The 17,003-nt window shown below is 66.2% G+C and overlaps 1 protein-coding gene across 2 annotated transcripts; it reads left to right on the top strand.

The window, feature by feature from the left end:
• Positions 1-885: 885 nt before the first annotated feature.
• TSPAN32 (tetraspanin 32) lies at positions 886-16,306 on the top strand. 2 transcript variants are annotated; one of them, XM_036315846.1, is made up of 9 exons: positions 886-1,011; positions 2,005-2,119; positions 2,682-2,779; positions 9,085-9,159; positions 13,035-13,136; positions 13,512-13,598; positions 15,043-15,126; positions 15,334-15,425; positions 15,904-16,304. In XM_036315846.1, exons 1-9 carry the CDS (start codon positions 946-948, stop codon positions 16,034-16,036), a joined length of 852 nt encoding a protein of 283 aa, XP_036171739.1. In that variant the 5' UTR covers positions 886-945; the 3' UTR covers positions 16,037-16,304. The 2 variants fall into 2 exon arrangements, with proteins under 2 accessions (XP_036171739.1, XP_036171740.1); XM_036315847.1 differs by lacking the exon at positions 15,043-15,126 and having other exon boundaries at positions 15,904-16,306.
• The last annotated feature ends 697 nt before the right edge of the window (positions 16,307-17,003 follow it).

Here is a 17,003-nt window from a genome sequence, read left to right as displayed (position 1 = left end):
AGAAGTGGGCAGACCCCGCCGAGTGGCTCGTCCCCGGGGAGAGGGCTCGGGCCCAGCCCCCGCCGCCCACACCCGGATGCACCCCTCGGTCACACCTGCGCCCGCCCCGGCCACGCCTGGGGCCACACCACAGGCCCGTGGCGGGGGATCCCCTCGAGCCCCTGTGGGCCAGGGCGGGGCCAGGAGCTCCCCGCAGTGCCAGACGCAGGAGAGCAGCTCAGCCCCAGAGGCGAGCCGCACGCACGGGCGGCCACACCCCGTGCAGGGGCCCTCGGAGCGAACCGGCCAGGCCTGGACCCAGATGGTGGTTTCACAGCATGTCCCCTCCGCCCATGTTGGCCCCCAGTGGCCCACTCAGCAGGGCCCCTCCCTCGGGTCCCATCAGGGGCCCACGTGGGTGCGAGTGAGCCCCCCTCGTGCCCTCAGGACGGCTCTGCTCCACGTTACTCATCGTGCTTCTGTGGCATCGAAAATCAGGTTCCCTTTTCCGAAATGTCATTGTGACAAACGTGTCGCAGAAGACAGTACTTCCAGAGTGAGGTCCCAGCGAGGCCTGCTCCCAGTGCCCCCCCCCCCCCCCGCCAGGACTGGGGCCGGGGCAGGACTCGCACACTCCCCAGACAGGGAGCTCACCCCCTACCCAGGCGCCCTCTCCTGCTCACCCACCTCCTCCCAAGGTGTCCTCGTGGCCACTCCTGGAACCAGGCCGTGTCCTGCTGGGCCAGGCTGGGGCAGCCAGGGTGGCAGCGCTGGCCTCGCCGCCCCTCCCCTTCCCGCCCGCCCTTCCGGGCACCCGCTCAGTCCTCGGGGTGTGTTGACAGGTGGGCGGGCTCAGTCTACCTCCTGGGAGGGCAGCTGTGGCTGAGGTCCCGCCCAGCTGAAACCCCAGGGGAAGGGAGAGGGGGCAGGGAGGGAGGAGAAGGGAGGAGAGGAGAGGCGACCACCATGGGCCCTCGGAGTCGAGTCAGGGTGGCCAAATGCCAGATGCTGGTCACCAGCCTCTTTGTCCTGGTAACAGGCAGGTTGGGGGGGAGGGGAGGGCTCAGGGGAGAGGGTGGCAGCCTTGTGACTAGGCCTCCAGCACGGCGGCTCCCCCACATTGGGGTGGCTGCCCCTGTGGGTGGTGTCTGCGCCCCCACCGGACAGCCAAATGCTTGGAGGAGGCCTGGGTGGCGGGTGCACTGGGGTGAATGGGGGTGATGCCTGGGGGTTGCTCTCACAGGGAGGACCGGGGCAGGGACTGGGGGGCCCACTCCCCACTGTGCAGAGTGAGCCGAGGCCCCTGGTTGTGTCTTTGTGGGTGTGTGTCAGGGTGTGTGTGTGCCAGGGTGTGTGTGTGTCAGGGTGTGTGTGTGCCAGGGTGTCTGTGTGTGTGTGTGTCAGGGTGTGTGTGTGCCAGGGTGTGTGTGTGTCAGGGTGTGTGTGTGCCAGGGTGTGTGTGTGTCAGGGTGTGTGTGTGCCAGGGTGTCTGTGTGGGTGTGTGTCAGGGTGTGTGTGCCAGGGTGTGTGTGTGTCAGGGTGTTGTGTGCCAGGGTGTGTGTGTGTCAGGTCAGGGTGTGTGTGTGCCAGGGTGTGTGTGTGTCAGGGTGTGTGTGCCAGGGTGTCTGTGTGTGTGTGTGTCAGGGTGTGTGTGTGTCAGGGTGTGTGTGTGCCAGGGTGTGTGTGTGTCAGGGTGTGGTGTGTCCAGGGTGTGTGTGTGCCAGGGTGTCCTGTGTGTGTGTGTGTCAGGGTGTGTGTGTGCCAGGTGTGTGGTGTGCCAGGGTGTCTGTGTGTGTGTGTGTCAGGGTGTGTGTGTGCCAGGGTGTGTGTGTGTCAGGGTGTCTGTGTGTCAGGGTGTCTGTGTGGGTGTGTGCTGGGGTGCCTGTGCCGGGGGAATCTGTGTGTGTTGGGGGTACCTGGGCAAAGGCCTCCCTGAGACCACCCCAGGGGCATGCCTGGAGCTGAGCCTGTCTCGTGTGAGACCAGGAGGCTGGAGGGAGCCCCACTCTGGTTCTGCGCCCCCAGCTGCTGGGCCTCCTGGCGGCCACCATGGCGGCTCTCACCTACTTCGGAGCCCACTTCGCCGTCTTCAGCCGTGTGTCCCCGGAGGGCTCCTCCTACCCGGCCCTGCACCGCGGGGGTAAGTGAGGCTGGGGAGCCAGGCAGCCGTGAGGGAGCCTGGCTGGGGTGCAGCCCCCAGAGGGGTGGGCCTGGGACAGGCAGCAGGTCTCTGGCCACAGTGACCAGAGGGGGTGTCCCCGCAGAGGGGGGTTCAGCCCTGGAGTGAGGGTCCTTGAGCAGCTCACAGGGACAGTGTCCCTCCAGGGCTCGACCTGGGGTGCAAGCACCGAGGAGGGGGCGGGGGGTGGGGAGTGAGGCCCAGCCCCAGCCTGTGCCCCGAGGCCCCGCGTCAGCCTTAACCCTGAGCCCCAGCCGCCCTGCAGGAAGCCTGGGTCTGGGCTGATAAGGGGCAGCCCCGTGGCCACCTGCTCCTGGGGGGAGGGCGGGGGGGTGGGCATGTGCTCCAGAGGCTCCAGCCAGCAGGGCAGGACGCAGAGGTGCGGGCAGGGCCTCCTCCCTCCCTCGGGCCCTTCTGAGCGCGGGCTCAGGGTTGTGGCCGGAGGCACGTCCCCGCCTGATAGGGAGACAGGGCTCCCCAAAGTCCCGCAGCCCCCCTAACCCTCCTCTCTCTGCGCACCCAGCCTTCTTCGCAGGGATCAGCCTGGCCGGGCTCCTCACCCTGGGGGCCGTGCTGAGTGCCGCAGCCACCGTGCGGGAGGCCGGGGGCCTCATGGCCGGGGTGAGTCCTCCATGCCCAGCCCCCGGCCCCCCAGGTTGGAATCCAGAGTGTCAGGACTGTAAGCCCAGGGAGCCTCTCCCCACAGCGGCCTGACAGTGAATGGAGGTGTGAGACCCGCCAGGCCCCGCCCCTAGACACCAGGCCGGCCCCGCCCCTTAGACACCAGGCAGGCCCCGCCCCTAGACACCAGGCCGGCCCCGCCCCTAGACACCAGGCCGGCCCCGCCCCCTAGACACCAGGCAGGCCCCGCCCCCTAGACACCAGGCCGGCCCCGCCCCCAGACACCAGGCAGGCCCCTCCCCCTAGACACCAGGCAGGCCCCGCCCCCTAGACACCAGGCCGGCCCCGCCCCTAGACACCAGGCAGGCCCCTCCCCTAGACACCAGGCAGGCCCCGCCCCCTAGACACCAGGCAGGCCCCGCCCCCAGACACCAGGCAGGCCCCTCCCCCTAGACACCAGGCAGGCCCCGCCCCCTAGACACCAGGCAGGCCCCGCCCCCTTAGACACCAGGCAGGTCCCACCGCCTAGACACCAGGCCGGCCCCGCCCCTAGACACCAGGCCGGCCCCGCCCCCTAGACACCAGGCAGGCCCCGCCCCCTAGACACCAGGCCGGCCCCGCCCCTAGACACCAGGCAGGCCCCTCCCCCTAGACACCAGGCAGGCCCCGCCCCCTAGACACCAGGCCGGCCCCGCCCCCAGACACCAGGCAGGCCCGCCCCCTAGACACCAGGCAGGCCCCTCCCCCTAGACACCAGGCAGGCCCCGCCCCCAGACACCAGGCCGGCCCGCCCCTAGACACCAGGCCAGCCCCGCCCCAGACACCAGGCCGGCCCCGCCCCCTAGACACCAGGCAGGCCCCGCCCCCTAGACACCAGGCAGGCCCCGCCCCCAGACACCAGGCAGGCCCCGCCCCCTAGACACCAGGCAGGCCCCGCCCCCAGACACCAGGCCGGCCCCGCCCCCTAGACACCAGGCAGGCCCCGCCCCCAGACACCAGGCAGGCCCCGCCCCCAGACACCAGGCCGGCCCCGCCCCCTAGACACCAGGCAGGCCCCGCCCCCAGACACCAGGCAGGCCCCGCCCCCAGACACCAGGCAGGCCCCGCCCCCTAGACACCAGGCAGGCCCCGCCCCCAGACACCAGGCAGGCCCCGCCCCCTAGACACCAGGCAGTCCCCTCCCCCTAGACACCAGGCAGGCCCCTCCCCCAGGGCAAGGACTCCTCCACCCAAACCAGTCAGGGTCCCCCTAAGTTGACCAGCCACAACCCTCCCTGGCCCTGCTTCCGGCGGGGATCACCCGGGGCCATGAGAGGCGGAGCTGGCTCCCAGGCCTGGGTGCCATTCCCAAAGGCCAGGGGGGACGGCGGGGGGGTGGGGGTGGGGTAGGGAGTCCGGTTCCGTTAGACGGAGGCCAGGGTCTCAGGTGAGTTTCCTCTCCTGTTAGAAGAGGCCAGCGAGGCAGCAAAAGGCGCCCTGCCCGTCCATCACCTGAGGTCTGGGCGGAGCTGTGGGCCCAGGTGGACGGCACCCCGGTTCTCCTGAGCCCCACACCGCCCTGTGCAGCTATCGGAGGGGCCTCCCCCGCCCCCAAGGCCCCACAGGCCCCACAGCAGTGGCCTGTGTTGCCCCCAAACCTGCCCCCCGGTCCCCACAGACCTGTGCCCGCAGGGCTCGGGCTCCCCCTCTCTCCCCTGGTGCCCGTGCTCCCACCTGCTCCCCCAGCTCCCACCTGGCGCGGGTTCAGTGCCCAGGTATAGAGGGTCCAGCCCCCCTCTATTCCAGCCAGGAGGCCCCTGCTTTGCTGCCTCCAGCCCTGGGGGCCGGAGACCCTGGAAGCCAGTGGCAGCGGGGGTGGGGGGGTGCTGTGCTTCCCCAGCCGGTGTCCGAGCCCCAGGGCTGTCGGGTTCTTGCCCCGCCTGTGCCATCCATGCTTGCTGAGTGACTCCTGGTTGTAACCTTCTCCGAGGGCAGGGACAGGGCCACCCCCTGGAGTTGTGGCCCCAGCCCCAACCCGGGCCCCGCGGGCAGGACAGGGCGGGGCAGGGCCGGATGGGTGTCTGGCTGGCGCCAGAGCCCAGGGCAGCGATTTTCAACCCGTGGCACCTGGTGCGCAGCGAGAAATGTACAACATGCTACATCTGGCTCTGGCACTGACCTCTGACCCCTAAGGTTGTCAAATAAAAAATGGCAATGGGGCCCTCGCCTCCGCTCAGTGGATAGAGCGTCAGCCTGCGGACTGAAGGGTCCCAGGTTCGACTCTGACCAAGGGCACGTGGCTGGGTTACGGGCTCCATCACCCCCCAGTAGGGGACGTGCAGGAGGCAGCCGATCAATGATTCTCTCTCATCATTGATGTTTCTATCTCTCTATTTCTCTCCCTTCGTCTCTGAAATCATAAAAAAATATATTTTACTAGGTGGACTGGTTAATAATGCAGATTTTTTTCAATAGATGGAGTTATACATACGTTGACATATATGCGATTTGATATGTATGCCATTTTGTTATATTGACAACAAGCTTCAAAACTTCATATGTCAAATTTGCTGAAAGTGTTAACATCATAGATATTTTTACGCTTAAAAATGTCAAATTTCGTGCAAAAAAAAGAGCATTTGCATGAAGTTCTAATTCATTATTTTGAAGAGAAGTGCTGCTGAAAGAGATCGTATACTTCAGGAAGCTTATGGTGAACATGCTCCATCTCAAGATGCTTGTGAACGCTGGTTTAAACGCTTTAAAGGTGATGATTTCGATGTGAAAGACAAAGAACGTCCAGGTCAACCGAAAAAGTTTGAAGACCGACAATGACAAGCATTATTGGATGAAGATGCGTGTCAAACTCAGAAACAACTCGCAGAAAGATTAAACGTAGCTCAGCAAACAATTTCCAAATGTTTACAAGCAATGGGAAGGTTTTAAAGGAAGGAAAATGGGTGCCACATCAACTGAACGAAAGACAAATGGAAAACTGAAAAGTCATCAGTAGAATGTTGCTTCAAGGGCACGAAAGAAAAATTTTTTTGCATCGAATTGTGACTGGCGATGAAAAGTGGATTTATTTTGAGAATCCCAAACGCACAAAATCATGGGTTGATCCAGGTCAACCATCAACATTGACTGCAAGGCCAAATCGCTTCGGAAAGAAGACAATGCTCTGCGTTTGATGGGGTCAGGAAGGTGTGGTGCATTATGAGCTTCTCAAACCAGGTGAAACCATTAAAACTGATCGCTACCGACAACGAATTATCAATTTAAACCACGCTTTGATCGTCAAACCACCAGAATGGGCCAGAAGACACGGCAAAGTAATTTTGCTTCGTGATGACGCACCATCACACACTTCAAACCAGTTAAAGACACGTGAAAAGATCTTGCCTGGGAAGTATGAACCCACCCGCCGTGTTCACCAGCCCTCGCTCCCCCAGATGACCATTTGTTCCGATCGAGGGCACACGCGCTTTCTGAGCGGCACTTCAACACGGACGAAGACGTGGAAAATGGGGTCTCTGAATGGTCCGCCTGAAAACAAGAAAAGTTCTATTGGGACGGTCTCCACAAATTCCCTGAAAGATGGGGGATGTGTAGCTAGCGACAGACATTACTTTGTACAAAGCACTTTTGATGTTTCTCTTGAAATTATGGTGTTTTCTTTGATTACAAACTCCGCATTACTAACCGGTAAAGGCTGAACCGCATTATTAACCAGTATCCGCGTTATTAAGTGGTATCTGCATTATTAACCGTTACACCTAGTAAAGAAAATACAACGGCCAACACAATAGCCGTCAGGTGCGAATGCATCAGAATCACACCTTTCCGTTTCTTGTCACATCGGCAGGATATAGAAGTCTTTCTGGTGTGCCACAAAATGTTATTGCTTATCTTACGTGCCATGAGGTGACGGAGGTTGAGAATCGCTGACCTAATCGCTGAGCCAGGCGCTGGAGGGCGGGAAGCCAGCCAAGCAGGGGCCTGCCCCCCAGAGGGGAGCCCTCGGGTGAGGGGCCAGCCAACGGGGCGCACAGGAGGGCAGGCTGCCCGCAGCGGGCAGAGCAGGTGTGGAGCCCCGGGGAGGAGGCCTGCAGAGGCCAGCAGTGGCCGCCAGGGGGCGACGTGGTGCTGGCTTAAGGCAGCAAACCGGGTTGCTTGTCTGGGGAGCCCAGGCCTGTTCTCAGCTGAGCCAGGCACCAGGGTGTCCCCAGCTCCCCTGACCCCTGACCTCTGCGGGCAGCGCCTGGGACGGCAGCAGGGCTGTTCCGTGGGTCTGTCCCGTCCCTGCCCGCGGCCCCCAGGCTGGCCCGTGGGTGCTGGACCGCCTGGCTCGCAGATACCCACTCACTACGCTGCCTGCGTGCGTGTGCGTGTGCGTGTGCGTGTGCGTGTGCGTGCGTGTGTGAGCACATGTGAAGCAGTTGGGGCGCGGGGAGATCTTTCCCAAAGGGACAGGCGCCCGGCGGCCCCCCTTCCTGCCCCCGCCCCGGCCTCTCCCCAGAGCGGCTCCGGGACAGGAAGCCAGTGAGCCTGCAGGCGGAGCCCAGGCTGCCGGTGGCTGGAGGAAGCCGTGTCCGTGTGGAATGAGGACAAGGAAACCCTGGCCACACCAGCAGCCCGAGCCCCGGGAGGCCTTGGGGTCCGTGGCCCCTCCTCTGCCCAGCACCCCTTCTGCAGGGGCGGGAGCCGTGGGGGGAGAGGCCCCCTCGGAGGAAATGCCGCGCCCGGAGCTGGCTCGGGGCCCCGGCCTGGGAGGCAGCCTTGAGCGATGGTTTCCAGATGGGGAAGGTGGCCCTCAGCCAGCCAGGGAGGAGGAGGAGGGAGAGGAAGGGAGAGGAGAGAGAGGAGGGAGGAGGGAGGTGAGGAGGAGGCGGTAGAGGGAGGAAGAGGGGGAGGAAGGAGAGAGGAGAATGGGGGGAAGGGAGGGGGCGGAAGGAGGAGGCACCCTCCAGGCCTGCAGGCTCCTGGGCAGGCGGAGGGCGGGGAAGAAGGCGGGCGGTCTACATCGGGCGAGTGGGCCCTGCGCCCACACTAGAGTTTGGGGGCTGGTGGGTGGTCCGCCCTTTCACAGAGCCACCCCAACACACACACACACACACACACACACACACACACGAGCTATTTCTCTGCCCCGCCTGGCCTGGCCGGTGTCTGTGTGTCTGTCTGCATCTGCGGGCACCTCGCTGGTCAATTGGTCATGGACTCCCAGGTGTCTCCCCCAAGCAGGGTGGCCGCGTGCCCCCGGCTGCGGGCAGTCCCGGAGGGAGGGGGGAGTCCGAGTCAGCCAGGCAGCCCACTCCGTGTGCCCTCACTCAGGGCGGGGAGGGGGTGCCGAGTGTGGCTTGGGCCTGTGGACGCTGCAGACACGGGGGTGTGGTCAGGGGCCGGACCGGCCGGGCTGTCTGTGGTGACCCTCTGCCGGCCCCACCGAGGGCTCAGGGGCACGAGTGCTTTGTCAGGGGAGGGTCCCCATGTTCAGTGGCTTCTGCAAGTTCAGAGCCTGACCCCCGAGAAAGAGGCAGAGAGGCAGGCGTGGCTGGACCCATGGTCTCCAGGGACCGCCGCCTCCAACACTGGGGTCCTGGCCGTGGTCAGAGTGAGGGGACTGGGGCCCATGGCCTTGGGGAGGAGCAGGGTGTGACGAAGGGAGGGTGTGACCTGGGCAGGTCCCACCTGGCCTGAGCTGTCCCCACCTGAGGGTTGCAGCCGGGGGAGCCCAGCTGCAGAGGTTTTCAAAAACAAAACCAGCCCCGCCGGCGGGGCTCAGGGTTTGAGCGTCGACCTAGGAACCAGGAGGCCACGGTTCGATTCCCCATCAGGGCACAGGCCCGGGTTGCGGGCTCCATCCCCAGTGTGGGGCGTGCAGGGGGCAGCCGATCCATGATTCTCTCTCGTCATGGATGTTTCTCTCTCTCCCTCTCCCTTCCTCTCTGAGATCAACCAAAATTTATTTAAAAAAACAAACAAACAAAAGATAAGCCAGCTGTCCCTGCTGAGGCCTGGCCATTGCAAGGGGCAGGTCCTCCCAGGCCCAGGCCCAGGTCTAGGGACGGCTCTGCCTGGCTCTCCCCGGGGCAGGACCCCTCTCCCCCCGGGGCCGTCGCAGTGGGCAGGGTCCGTCAGGCCAGGGATCCCCTCCATCCTGGGCCAGGAGGTGGGTGGGGTGGGCGCTACCAGTGACAGCCCGAGGGCCAACACCAGCAATGGCAGAGGTTCCCGAGAGCGGCCAGGGGAGGGGAGCCGTGTGCCTGCCCGGGCGTGGGGAGCGGGGCTCAGGGCTCCTGACCCACGGGCACCCCTCTCCCCAGGGCTTCCTGTGCTTTGCCCTGGTCTTCTGTGCCCTGGTGCAGGGCGCCTTCTGGAGGCTCCGCAACCCCACCCAGGTGAGTGCCCTCCACCCACCCAAGCAGAGGCCATGGCTGCTCCCGGCCCCGTCTCTAGAGGAGAGATGGGCAGGCGGTTGGGGACCAATGAGGGGCCCTTCTCCGCCTGGGGGTCGGGTGGGGCAGCAGCTCCCAGGAGAAGGAGGGGAGGCAGGTACAGGCCTCAGACCCCCCACAACTAGGGCCCCTCATTCCTGCCCCCTCCTGGCCCAGGAAGATGGCTCCCAGGAGTTGGGGGAAGGGAGGGGGGGGGCTGTCCCCCTCAGGGGTGGATTTGGGGGAGTCAGTTTCCCGAAGATGCACTGAGGGGTCTGCATCCCGATGGGGCCCTCGGGGCAGTGCCAGGGCCGCTGGGAGGAGGGTGGGCAGGGTGATGGAGATGGCTGCCGGGTGATGGGGGCGGAGTTCGTGCTGTGTGCTGTTAGGTGTGTGACCACCCTCTCTGGTCCTTGCTGTCCTCACCCTCAGAAACCGGCCTTGTCTCCCTCATGGCTCCTTGGAGTCCAGGGGGCTGCGTGGCCCAGCCTCTGAGTGTGGCGGTCACCCCAAGCCTGCGCGTGGAAGGACACAGGCCCAGAGGGGGAGGGCTCACCCCGGCAGAGCCCAGGCTCATGGCCCCAAGTCAACGCCTTTTCCCTGCCCTGCCCCAGGGTCGCCCCAGACGGCCTCCCACGCTGGCATCACTCGGGGTCACTGTCCTGTGACCAGATCAGGAAAAGGACACCCCCCTGGCTTTTGGGGGGCTCGAAGCCCCTAAGAGGCGGCCGTGGCTCTCGGAGGGGCAGGCCAGCCGTCTTGCTTGGACTGCATTGGGGCTCACGTCACCCATCCCCCCAGCAATGGTCTGGGTCACAGTGTGGGTGGTCCCGGTCCAGACAGCTGCCAGGGCGCCCTGGGCCTGCCCAGCTCTCGGGGTAGCCACCACCCCTCCACCCTCTCCTCTCGGGGGAGACCCTGCTGCAGGGACCGGCCACAGGCCGGCGTCCAGCTGGGCTCCCGCCAGCTCAGGGGGAGGCAGAGCTGAGGGCTCCCAGCTGGGCCTCTTCCCTGTCCCACCCCTGCCACCCACCCCCACACGAATGCCCTGGTCTGGCCCATGCTCTGACCGACGCTCGGGGTCACTTCGGGGCCCTGCTTGACCCCGGGCCACGGTTGGATGGACCCCACCTGCCGTCCGGGCGGCCTTGTGAGTGTCCAGGCCCGCGGGGGCACGAGGTGGCCTGGGCGAAGGAACTGGCTTCTGAGTCCGGGCGCGGCCTCCCCATCCGGCTCTGGGCGGCTCATTCCCCTGATGGGGCCGTCCCCGCGTCTGTAAGAGGATCCCGGAGACCCCGCCACGGCACGCTGCAGGGCGGGGTGAGCCAGTGCTTGCGCAGGGCTCAGTGGGGCCCCCCCTCAGTCCTCCCTCGGATGGGACGGTGGTGGTTGGTGCCAGGGCCTGGGCAGGCCGAGCCTCCCTCCTGTGCCCCCACCTAGGCACGTGGCAGGCACCGTGGCCTCGGGGTCAACCCAGGCCAGACAGGTCCCGCCCGGCTCCTTCGCCAAAGAGGTCCTGTGAGCAGGGACGCTGTCTGCCCCGGGGGCGTCCAGAGCCTGACTCTAACCCTAACCCCCATCCTCCCTGCCTCCCCCCAGGGGCCCCTAAAGTATCCTGAAAGGGCCAGGCCAGCTTATGCAGGGCCCCCCTACAGACAGGAAAGCCCAGGACAGGGGAGGCAGGCGGCCACGGCTTCCTGTGGCCCTGAAGTCAGGCTGCAGACCCGGCGGGTGGGGGAAGGGGGCCTGCCCGGCGCCCAGAGCTGGCGAGGCCAGTGGTGTGGGGACCGGTGGCCGTGCAGCGAATGCCGAATGAGACGGCGATCAATTACGCGCCAGCCGCAGCCTGAGAGCCCAGCATACCCAGACGCAGGGGAAATGAATTGGCGGCTCTGCTGAATAATTCATTGGAGGATGAGTGCGTGGCCCCAGGGGAAGGCCGAGAGGCGCTGTCCTCGGCTCGGGTCTGGCCCCGCCCCACCCTCACCTGGAGACCACTCTTCTCCCGATTGTCCGGCCACCGCATGGGCTGGGGCAGAGAGGACTGCCGGCCCCATGAGCTGGTCTGCAGAGCCCCCCGCAGCCCCCACAAGCCCCCCTCCCCCCTCCCCCCACAGGTTTAGCCGGCAGTGGGGGTTGGGGCACAGCCCAGAGTTGGCAAGCCCAGGCCGAGGGCCGGGAAGGGGGACGTGGACTCCCCTGGTACCTGATCTGACAGGTGGACCCCATCTTGAGGGGCACCCCTGGAGCTCTGGGAGATGAGCTTCAAGTGAGGCGCCCTGGCAGGGAGCACCCAGGTGTCAGGACCCGCAGCCTCCACACCCCGGGACACGGTGATGGGGACAGACGCCCAGGTCTGCAGGGAGAGTCCGGCCTGGCCCCCCTACCAGGCCCGGGCGGATCTGCTCCGTGGCCCCTGACTCCGGGTCGTGGGGACGGACGCTCCAGCACAGCCACAGTCAGCCCCCTGAAGGTGTTACAGTGACAAGCTGGCCCCAGGGCCCGGCCGAGTGGGGCAGAGCAGTTGGCGGAGGGGTGGACGCAGGCGGGGGTGTCCCAGCTCCCCGTCACAGCCACTTGCCCCGTGGGCCCAGGCCAGCTCCACCAGGGCCCATCGGCACCAGGCCCCCACCCGCATTTCCCTGGGAGACAAGAGTCAGGGCCCCTGCCAGGCCCTCCAGCCCAGGGTGCTGCCCCTCCCGACGGTGGGAAGGCAGTGGCTGGGTTTGCGTTTGGGAGGATGCAGAGCGTGTCTCAGGGGGAGGGCTAATTAGCGCCGGAGCTGTGTTCCGGACGGAAGCCCATCTGGTTCCTAGTGGGCTTCGGAAAAGGCTGGTCCCGACAGCCCCACTGCCTGCCTGCTGGCTGCCCCAGCCCTCCAGGGGGTAGGGGTAGGGGCGGGGGCGGCCCTTCCTTTCCGAAGGGCGGGCGTTCGTGGCCGGAGCAGGCATGGGTGCTCTATTCACCCCAGCCCTTTGGGGCACCTCGTGCACCCGTCATCATGTCCCAGCTCAGTGTGGCGTGGGGTGTAAGGAGGTGATGGATGGCTCAGGCCTCTGCGGTGGGAAGGGAGGCCTCAGGGGGCAGGGGAATTCAGAGGCCTGGACTGTGCCAGGAGACCAGCACCCGGAGCAATCATGGAAGTCTTCCTGGAAGAGGTGAGCTTCCAGTTTGTCTTTGAAGGAATGACATGGCAAGGGGAGGGCATTCCGCTTGGGGGGGCAGCATGGGGAAAGACACAGCAGGGGTGGTTAGGTGGGTGGAGGCAATGCGGTTAGGGTGCCGGGGAAGGCAGAGCCCGGCCAGGCCCGTTGTCACGGGATACCCTTCTCCTCTGTCCTCTACCCAAGGGGCTCTGCTGGCCCGGAGCTGGCCCTGTGGGCCCACGGCTTCCCCTGGCCAGGAGCCCGGCGGCTTGGGTTTCCTGAAAGGCACGGACATTCTGGGGAAGTGCCCAGAGCACCCCTCACACGTGGCCACACCTGGCCGCTCTGCCCGGGCCCGGCTCTGCCTGCCCCACTGCCCGTGTCCACAGACAGAAGCAGAGGGCACCTCCGCGGCCAGCCCTGCACGCTCCGCAAGCCCAGAGCTGGGGCCTCTGGCTTATCCTTCAGGACCCCTGGGAACAGGAGTGGCGCTGACAGCCATTCTCGGGGTGGGGGGGTCCCCGCCAGTGAAGTCTGGGGAACCACTGTCACCGGGCACCTAGGAGAGCCGGCCCCACCGTCGGGGAGCTCGCCTGGCGGGGGGAGGATGGCGGAGAAGGGGGGCCTTCGGACACCCCTCAGCAGCAGGGCCAGGCCCGCCTGGGGGGCTTCATGGAGACCCTCTCGGTGCAGGTGGAGGATGCCCTGCTGGACACCTACGATCTGGTGTATGACCAGGCGGTGATGAGCCCGTCCAGCGCCCGGCGGCAGGAGCTGGCGGCCATCCATGACACGGTGAGTGTGGTGGGGAGGCCGCCCCCACGCCAGGTACCTCTGGGCCGATCAGCCTCCCCATGAGGACTGTGATCCAGGAGATGGGCTCAGGGCGGCCCCGCCAGGGGCTGAGCCGGGGTCCCGGCCACAAGCCATGGATGCCACCGGGACAAGAGCTCAGTCCTCCTCCCTGGGCCTGGGCAGGGCCGCTACCGAACTCGTGGGTCCAGAACAAAGTGCAAGGCCCCGCCCATGGGGGGCCAGGCTGCCCAGTCGCCCTGCGCCCCGTCCTGGTCTCTGCCAGACCCTGCCTAGTCACTTGGCCTGTGCCTCGGTTTCCCCCCTGTCACACGGGAGTCCTGGGGTCCTGAGAGCCCCCTCTGTCTGCCCTTGCAGTTCCTGTGCTGTGGGAAGAGCTCTCCTTCCGGCCTCCTGGGCAGCGTGGAGGCCGAGCTGTGCCGCGGACAGGAGGCGGCCACACAGGTGAGGGGGAGCCCCACACAGGCGACCAGGGCCTCTGCCACCCCTTAGCCTCCCCCAGACCCTGGGGGACCAGCCCCCTGCTGGGCTCAGGGAGGGCTGCGGAGGGAGAGGAGGCTGCAGGGGGGTGGCTGGGCGGGCATGCCTGACCCCGGCACTGGCCGGGTCCTCCTCCACTGGACGCGGCCCCAGGCTCCATTGCTCCTTCATTCCTCCAGCTCCCAGCTGGCAGGCTCCCCGGGGCCAGGCGCAGCGCCAGGCGCCAGACCCGCCCTCAGAAGCCTCCAGAGGCGCGGGGGTTGGGGGTGATGGGGCTGAGGGTGCAGAGCAGAGGCGGTCAGCCTGGGGGAGGGGGAAGGGGGGACACAGGCGTCCTCAGGGCCCCCGGAGGAGCTGGAGGGCCAGCCTGCCAACCTGGCTACAGAGGCTCCGAGACCAGAGGCAGGAAGCCCCTCCTTCCCTAAGGCCCAGAGCGGGGCCTGGCACCCTTCCTCCTGGCGGCCTACCCCCCCCCCACTACCCCCACCAGGAAACAAACCCACCCCATCACTCGGCTCCTGGCCGCTCTCCAGGAAACAGGCAGGAGGATGCAGATGGCGGGGCCAGGGAGGGAGGCTGCCCCAGCACCTTCCCCCCGTGGGGCTGCCTGCTGGAGGGGCAGGGGCTGAGAGCCGGGGGGCTGGTTCCTGCCGCCCAAGGAGAAGGAGGCCTGCGTTCCTCAGGCACCTTCCCGGCCTGTGGGTGGGGACACGGGCAGCACGGGAGGTGGGCACGGGCGCTGGGCCTGCCGTCTGCAGAGCCACCCCGGCGGGAGGGCGGGCGGGCAGGCATGTGTCCCGGACAGTGGTCTGCCCAGGGCTGCCTTCCCAGAGAAGTGGGGCCACATGGGGAGACGGGGCTGATTAGGGTTCATTTTCTTTTTTATATATTTTTATTGACGTCAGAGAGGAAGGGGGAGGGAGAGAGAGAAACATCAATGATGAGGGAGAATTACTGATCAGCTGCCTCCTACACGCCCCACACTGGGGATCGAGCCGTGACCTCCTGGTTCATAGGTCGATGCTCAACCCCTGAGCCACGCCGGCCGGGCCAGGGTTCATTTTCCCGAGGAGCACCCCGGCCAGGCTGCAGGGCTGCGCCCAGGGATCGGGGTGGCTTCCTGGGTGGGACAAACCGGCTGCCCCAGGAGCCAGGGGCCCCGACTTCCAGGGCAACCGAAGTCACCCCGTCACCAAGTGTGAGCCGGCCTGGGCTCTGGCCCAACACAGCAGGCAGGCCCTGTCGAGTGAACGTGTGGACAGAGGGGCAGACAGACAGCCACCGAGTCAGCCTCCCCTCCCTCCTCACCCCGACTGCCGCCCTCGCCCCTGGCCTCCGCGGGCACTGCAGGCCCCTGGTGGGCGGGCGGGCGGGCGGGCGGTGGGGCCACCTCGCTGCCTCCTCGCAGGACTGCCTGCAGGGCGTGAGGAGCTTCGTGAGGACACACGGACACATCGCCTCCACCCTGACCAGCGTCGGCCTCGCCACCATGGTACCCGCTCGCCCGCCCCACTGCCCCTCCCACCCGGCGGGAAGGGCAGGGCCGGCCCCAGGCAGGTGGCCTTGGTGGAGGTCCCGCCTCTCCCCGTTCCCGAGACAGGGGGTTCCTGTGGACCCATCACTTCCTGGGGAGGCTCCTGGGGCTGCGGGGGGTTGGGGGGGGGTCCCGGAGCCGCTGGCTCAGGCGCCGCCCTCCCAGGTGTACGCGATGCTGCTCAGCTCCTTCCTCTGGTTCGCCATCCGCTCCGGCCGCAGCTTGGACCGAAGAGGGACCTATGCGCTGAGGCCCCGGTAGGCCCCCCGCCCCGCCCCCCGCGTGGACCCCAGAACCAAGGGCCAGGCTGATGCTCTAGAAGACGCCCCGGCCACATGGAGGGGGGGAGGGAGGGAGGGAGGGAGAGGGTGCTGGAGAAGGTGCCAGACCCACACGCATGTCACTCTACCGGTCTGCGGGCACAGTGACCGCCTCTCCCCGGGGGTCCCCAGCCGCACCAAGACCTGACCTCACAGGCGCCCTGTCCACCAGCAACGCGAGACGGGGTCTCCCGGCCCCCAGATTCCAGCCCCGGGCAGGGCCTGTGACCCTGGGCAACCCCGGGCCCCCCAGGCAGGGGGAGCAGGGAGGACACAGGCCCAGCAGCCGGCCCTGCTGGCCACTTCCTCCGCTCACCCCGCCTGGTCCCTCCCGGCCACTGGGTCCCTCGCTGCCCCGGCATCTCGCCTGCCCCTCCGGGTCCCAGCACAGCCTCCTGGCGCCTCTGCTTCTCAGGCCCCGAGGCCGCCAGCCCCAGGAGCCCGGCTTCTTCCGGCGATCCGGGAGGAGCCCCACCCTTCGCCACCTGGTCGACCTTCGGGGCCCAGGAGGACCCACGGGGGACCCTCGGCTGCTCCAGGACAACTGATGCTGCCTCATGCCGGCGGGCGCCCACAGAGGTGACGAGGCCCAGCCGCCCCGTCCCTCACTGAGATGAGAGCCGCGCCCTCCACCTGGAGGCGGGACGGGGACGGGGAGGCCCCATTTCAGACTCAGGAGTCAGGCTGGGAATTGAGTCCGAACAGGGGAGCCAGCCCTGGCCAGTGTGGCTCAGTGGATAGAGCGTCGGCCTGTGGCCTGAAGGGTCCCAGGTTCGATTCCCGGTCAGGACACGTGCCTGGGTTGCGGGCACATCCCCAGTCGGGGGCGTGCAGGAGGCAGCCGATCGGTGATTCTCTGATCATTGATGTTTCTCTCTCTCCCTCTCCCTTCCTCTCTGATCAATAAAAATATGTTCTTTAAAAATTCTGTAAAAATGCATATGGCAGCAGGAAAGGGCATTTTGCCAGAAGCTATAGGCTGCTCTTCCCGGGCCTGGCCCCAAGGTCACGTACTCACAGCCCCCCCCCCCCAAACACACACACTCCCTTTCCAGGTGGGGTGACCCCGTCTTCGTTTCAGAGGGAGCCAAGGCATCAACACCTTCCTCTCTCTGCCTTCCGGTGGCTTCTGGCTAGTGAGTGCTTCGGTGGGTTGGTTTTTACCTTCAAGTGGACGTTTCCAGACAGAAAAGTAGTAACAGTCACACGATGGAGGGTTCCAGGTGTTCCCAGGGAGGGTTCCGGGTGTTTCTATGAAGGGTTCTGGGTGTTCCTGGGGAGGGTTCCGGGTGCAGGATAGTTAACGTTGGCGAGGAACGTGACCATGATGACAACTCGGGGATCTGTGGTCTCTGCTCTGGAGCCGCGGCCGGGCCCCGAGGGATCCGGGGAAAAGGAAAATCACGTCGCTTTTCCAAAGGCGCGTCATCAGGCAGGCTCAGCGGCGGCGACGATGGGCCTTCGGAGGGAAGACGCCGGCCGAGGACAGGGCGGCCGCCTGAACTGCTTCTGGTT

This window comes from Myotis myotis, unplaced genomic scaffold (genome assembly GCF_014108235.1).
Source record: "Myotis myotis isolate mMyoMyo1 unplaced genomic scaffold, mMyoMyo1.p scaffold_m19_p_61, whole genome shotgun sequence".
In the NCBI taxonomy this organism is placed as follows: domain Eukaryota; kingdom Metazoa; phylum Chordata; class Mammalia; order Chiroptera; family Vespertilionidae; genus Myotis; species Myotis myotis.
Note: the sequence above shows the minus strand (reverse complement) of the source record. Positions and strands in the feature narration are given on the sequence as shown.

Bases quoted from the DNA above. Each gene is read 5' to 3' on its own strand.
- TSPAN32 (XM_036315846.1), top strand. From the start codon at position 946: ATGGGCCCTCGGAGTCGAGTCAGGGTGGCCAAATGCCAGATGCTGGTC. The intron at 2,120-2,681 runs GTAAGTGAGGCT...CTGCGCACCCAG, and splicing joins CCCGGCCCTGCACCGCGGGG to CCTTCTTCGCAGGGATCAGC. The intron at 13,599-15,042 runs GTGAGGGGGAGC...GCCTCCTCGCAG, and splicing joins GACAGGAGGCGGCCACACAG to GACTGCCTGCAGGGCGTGAG.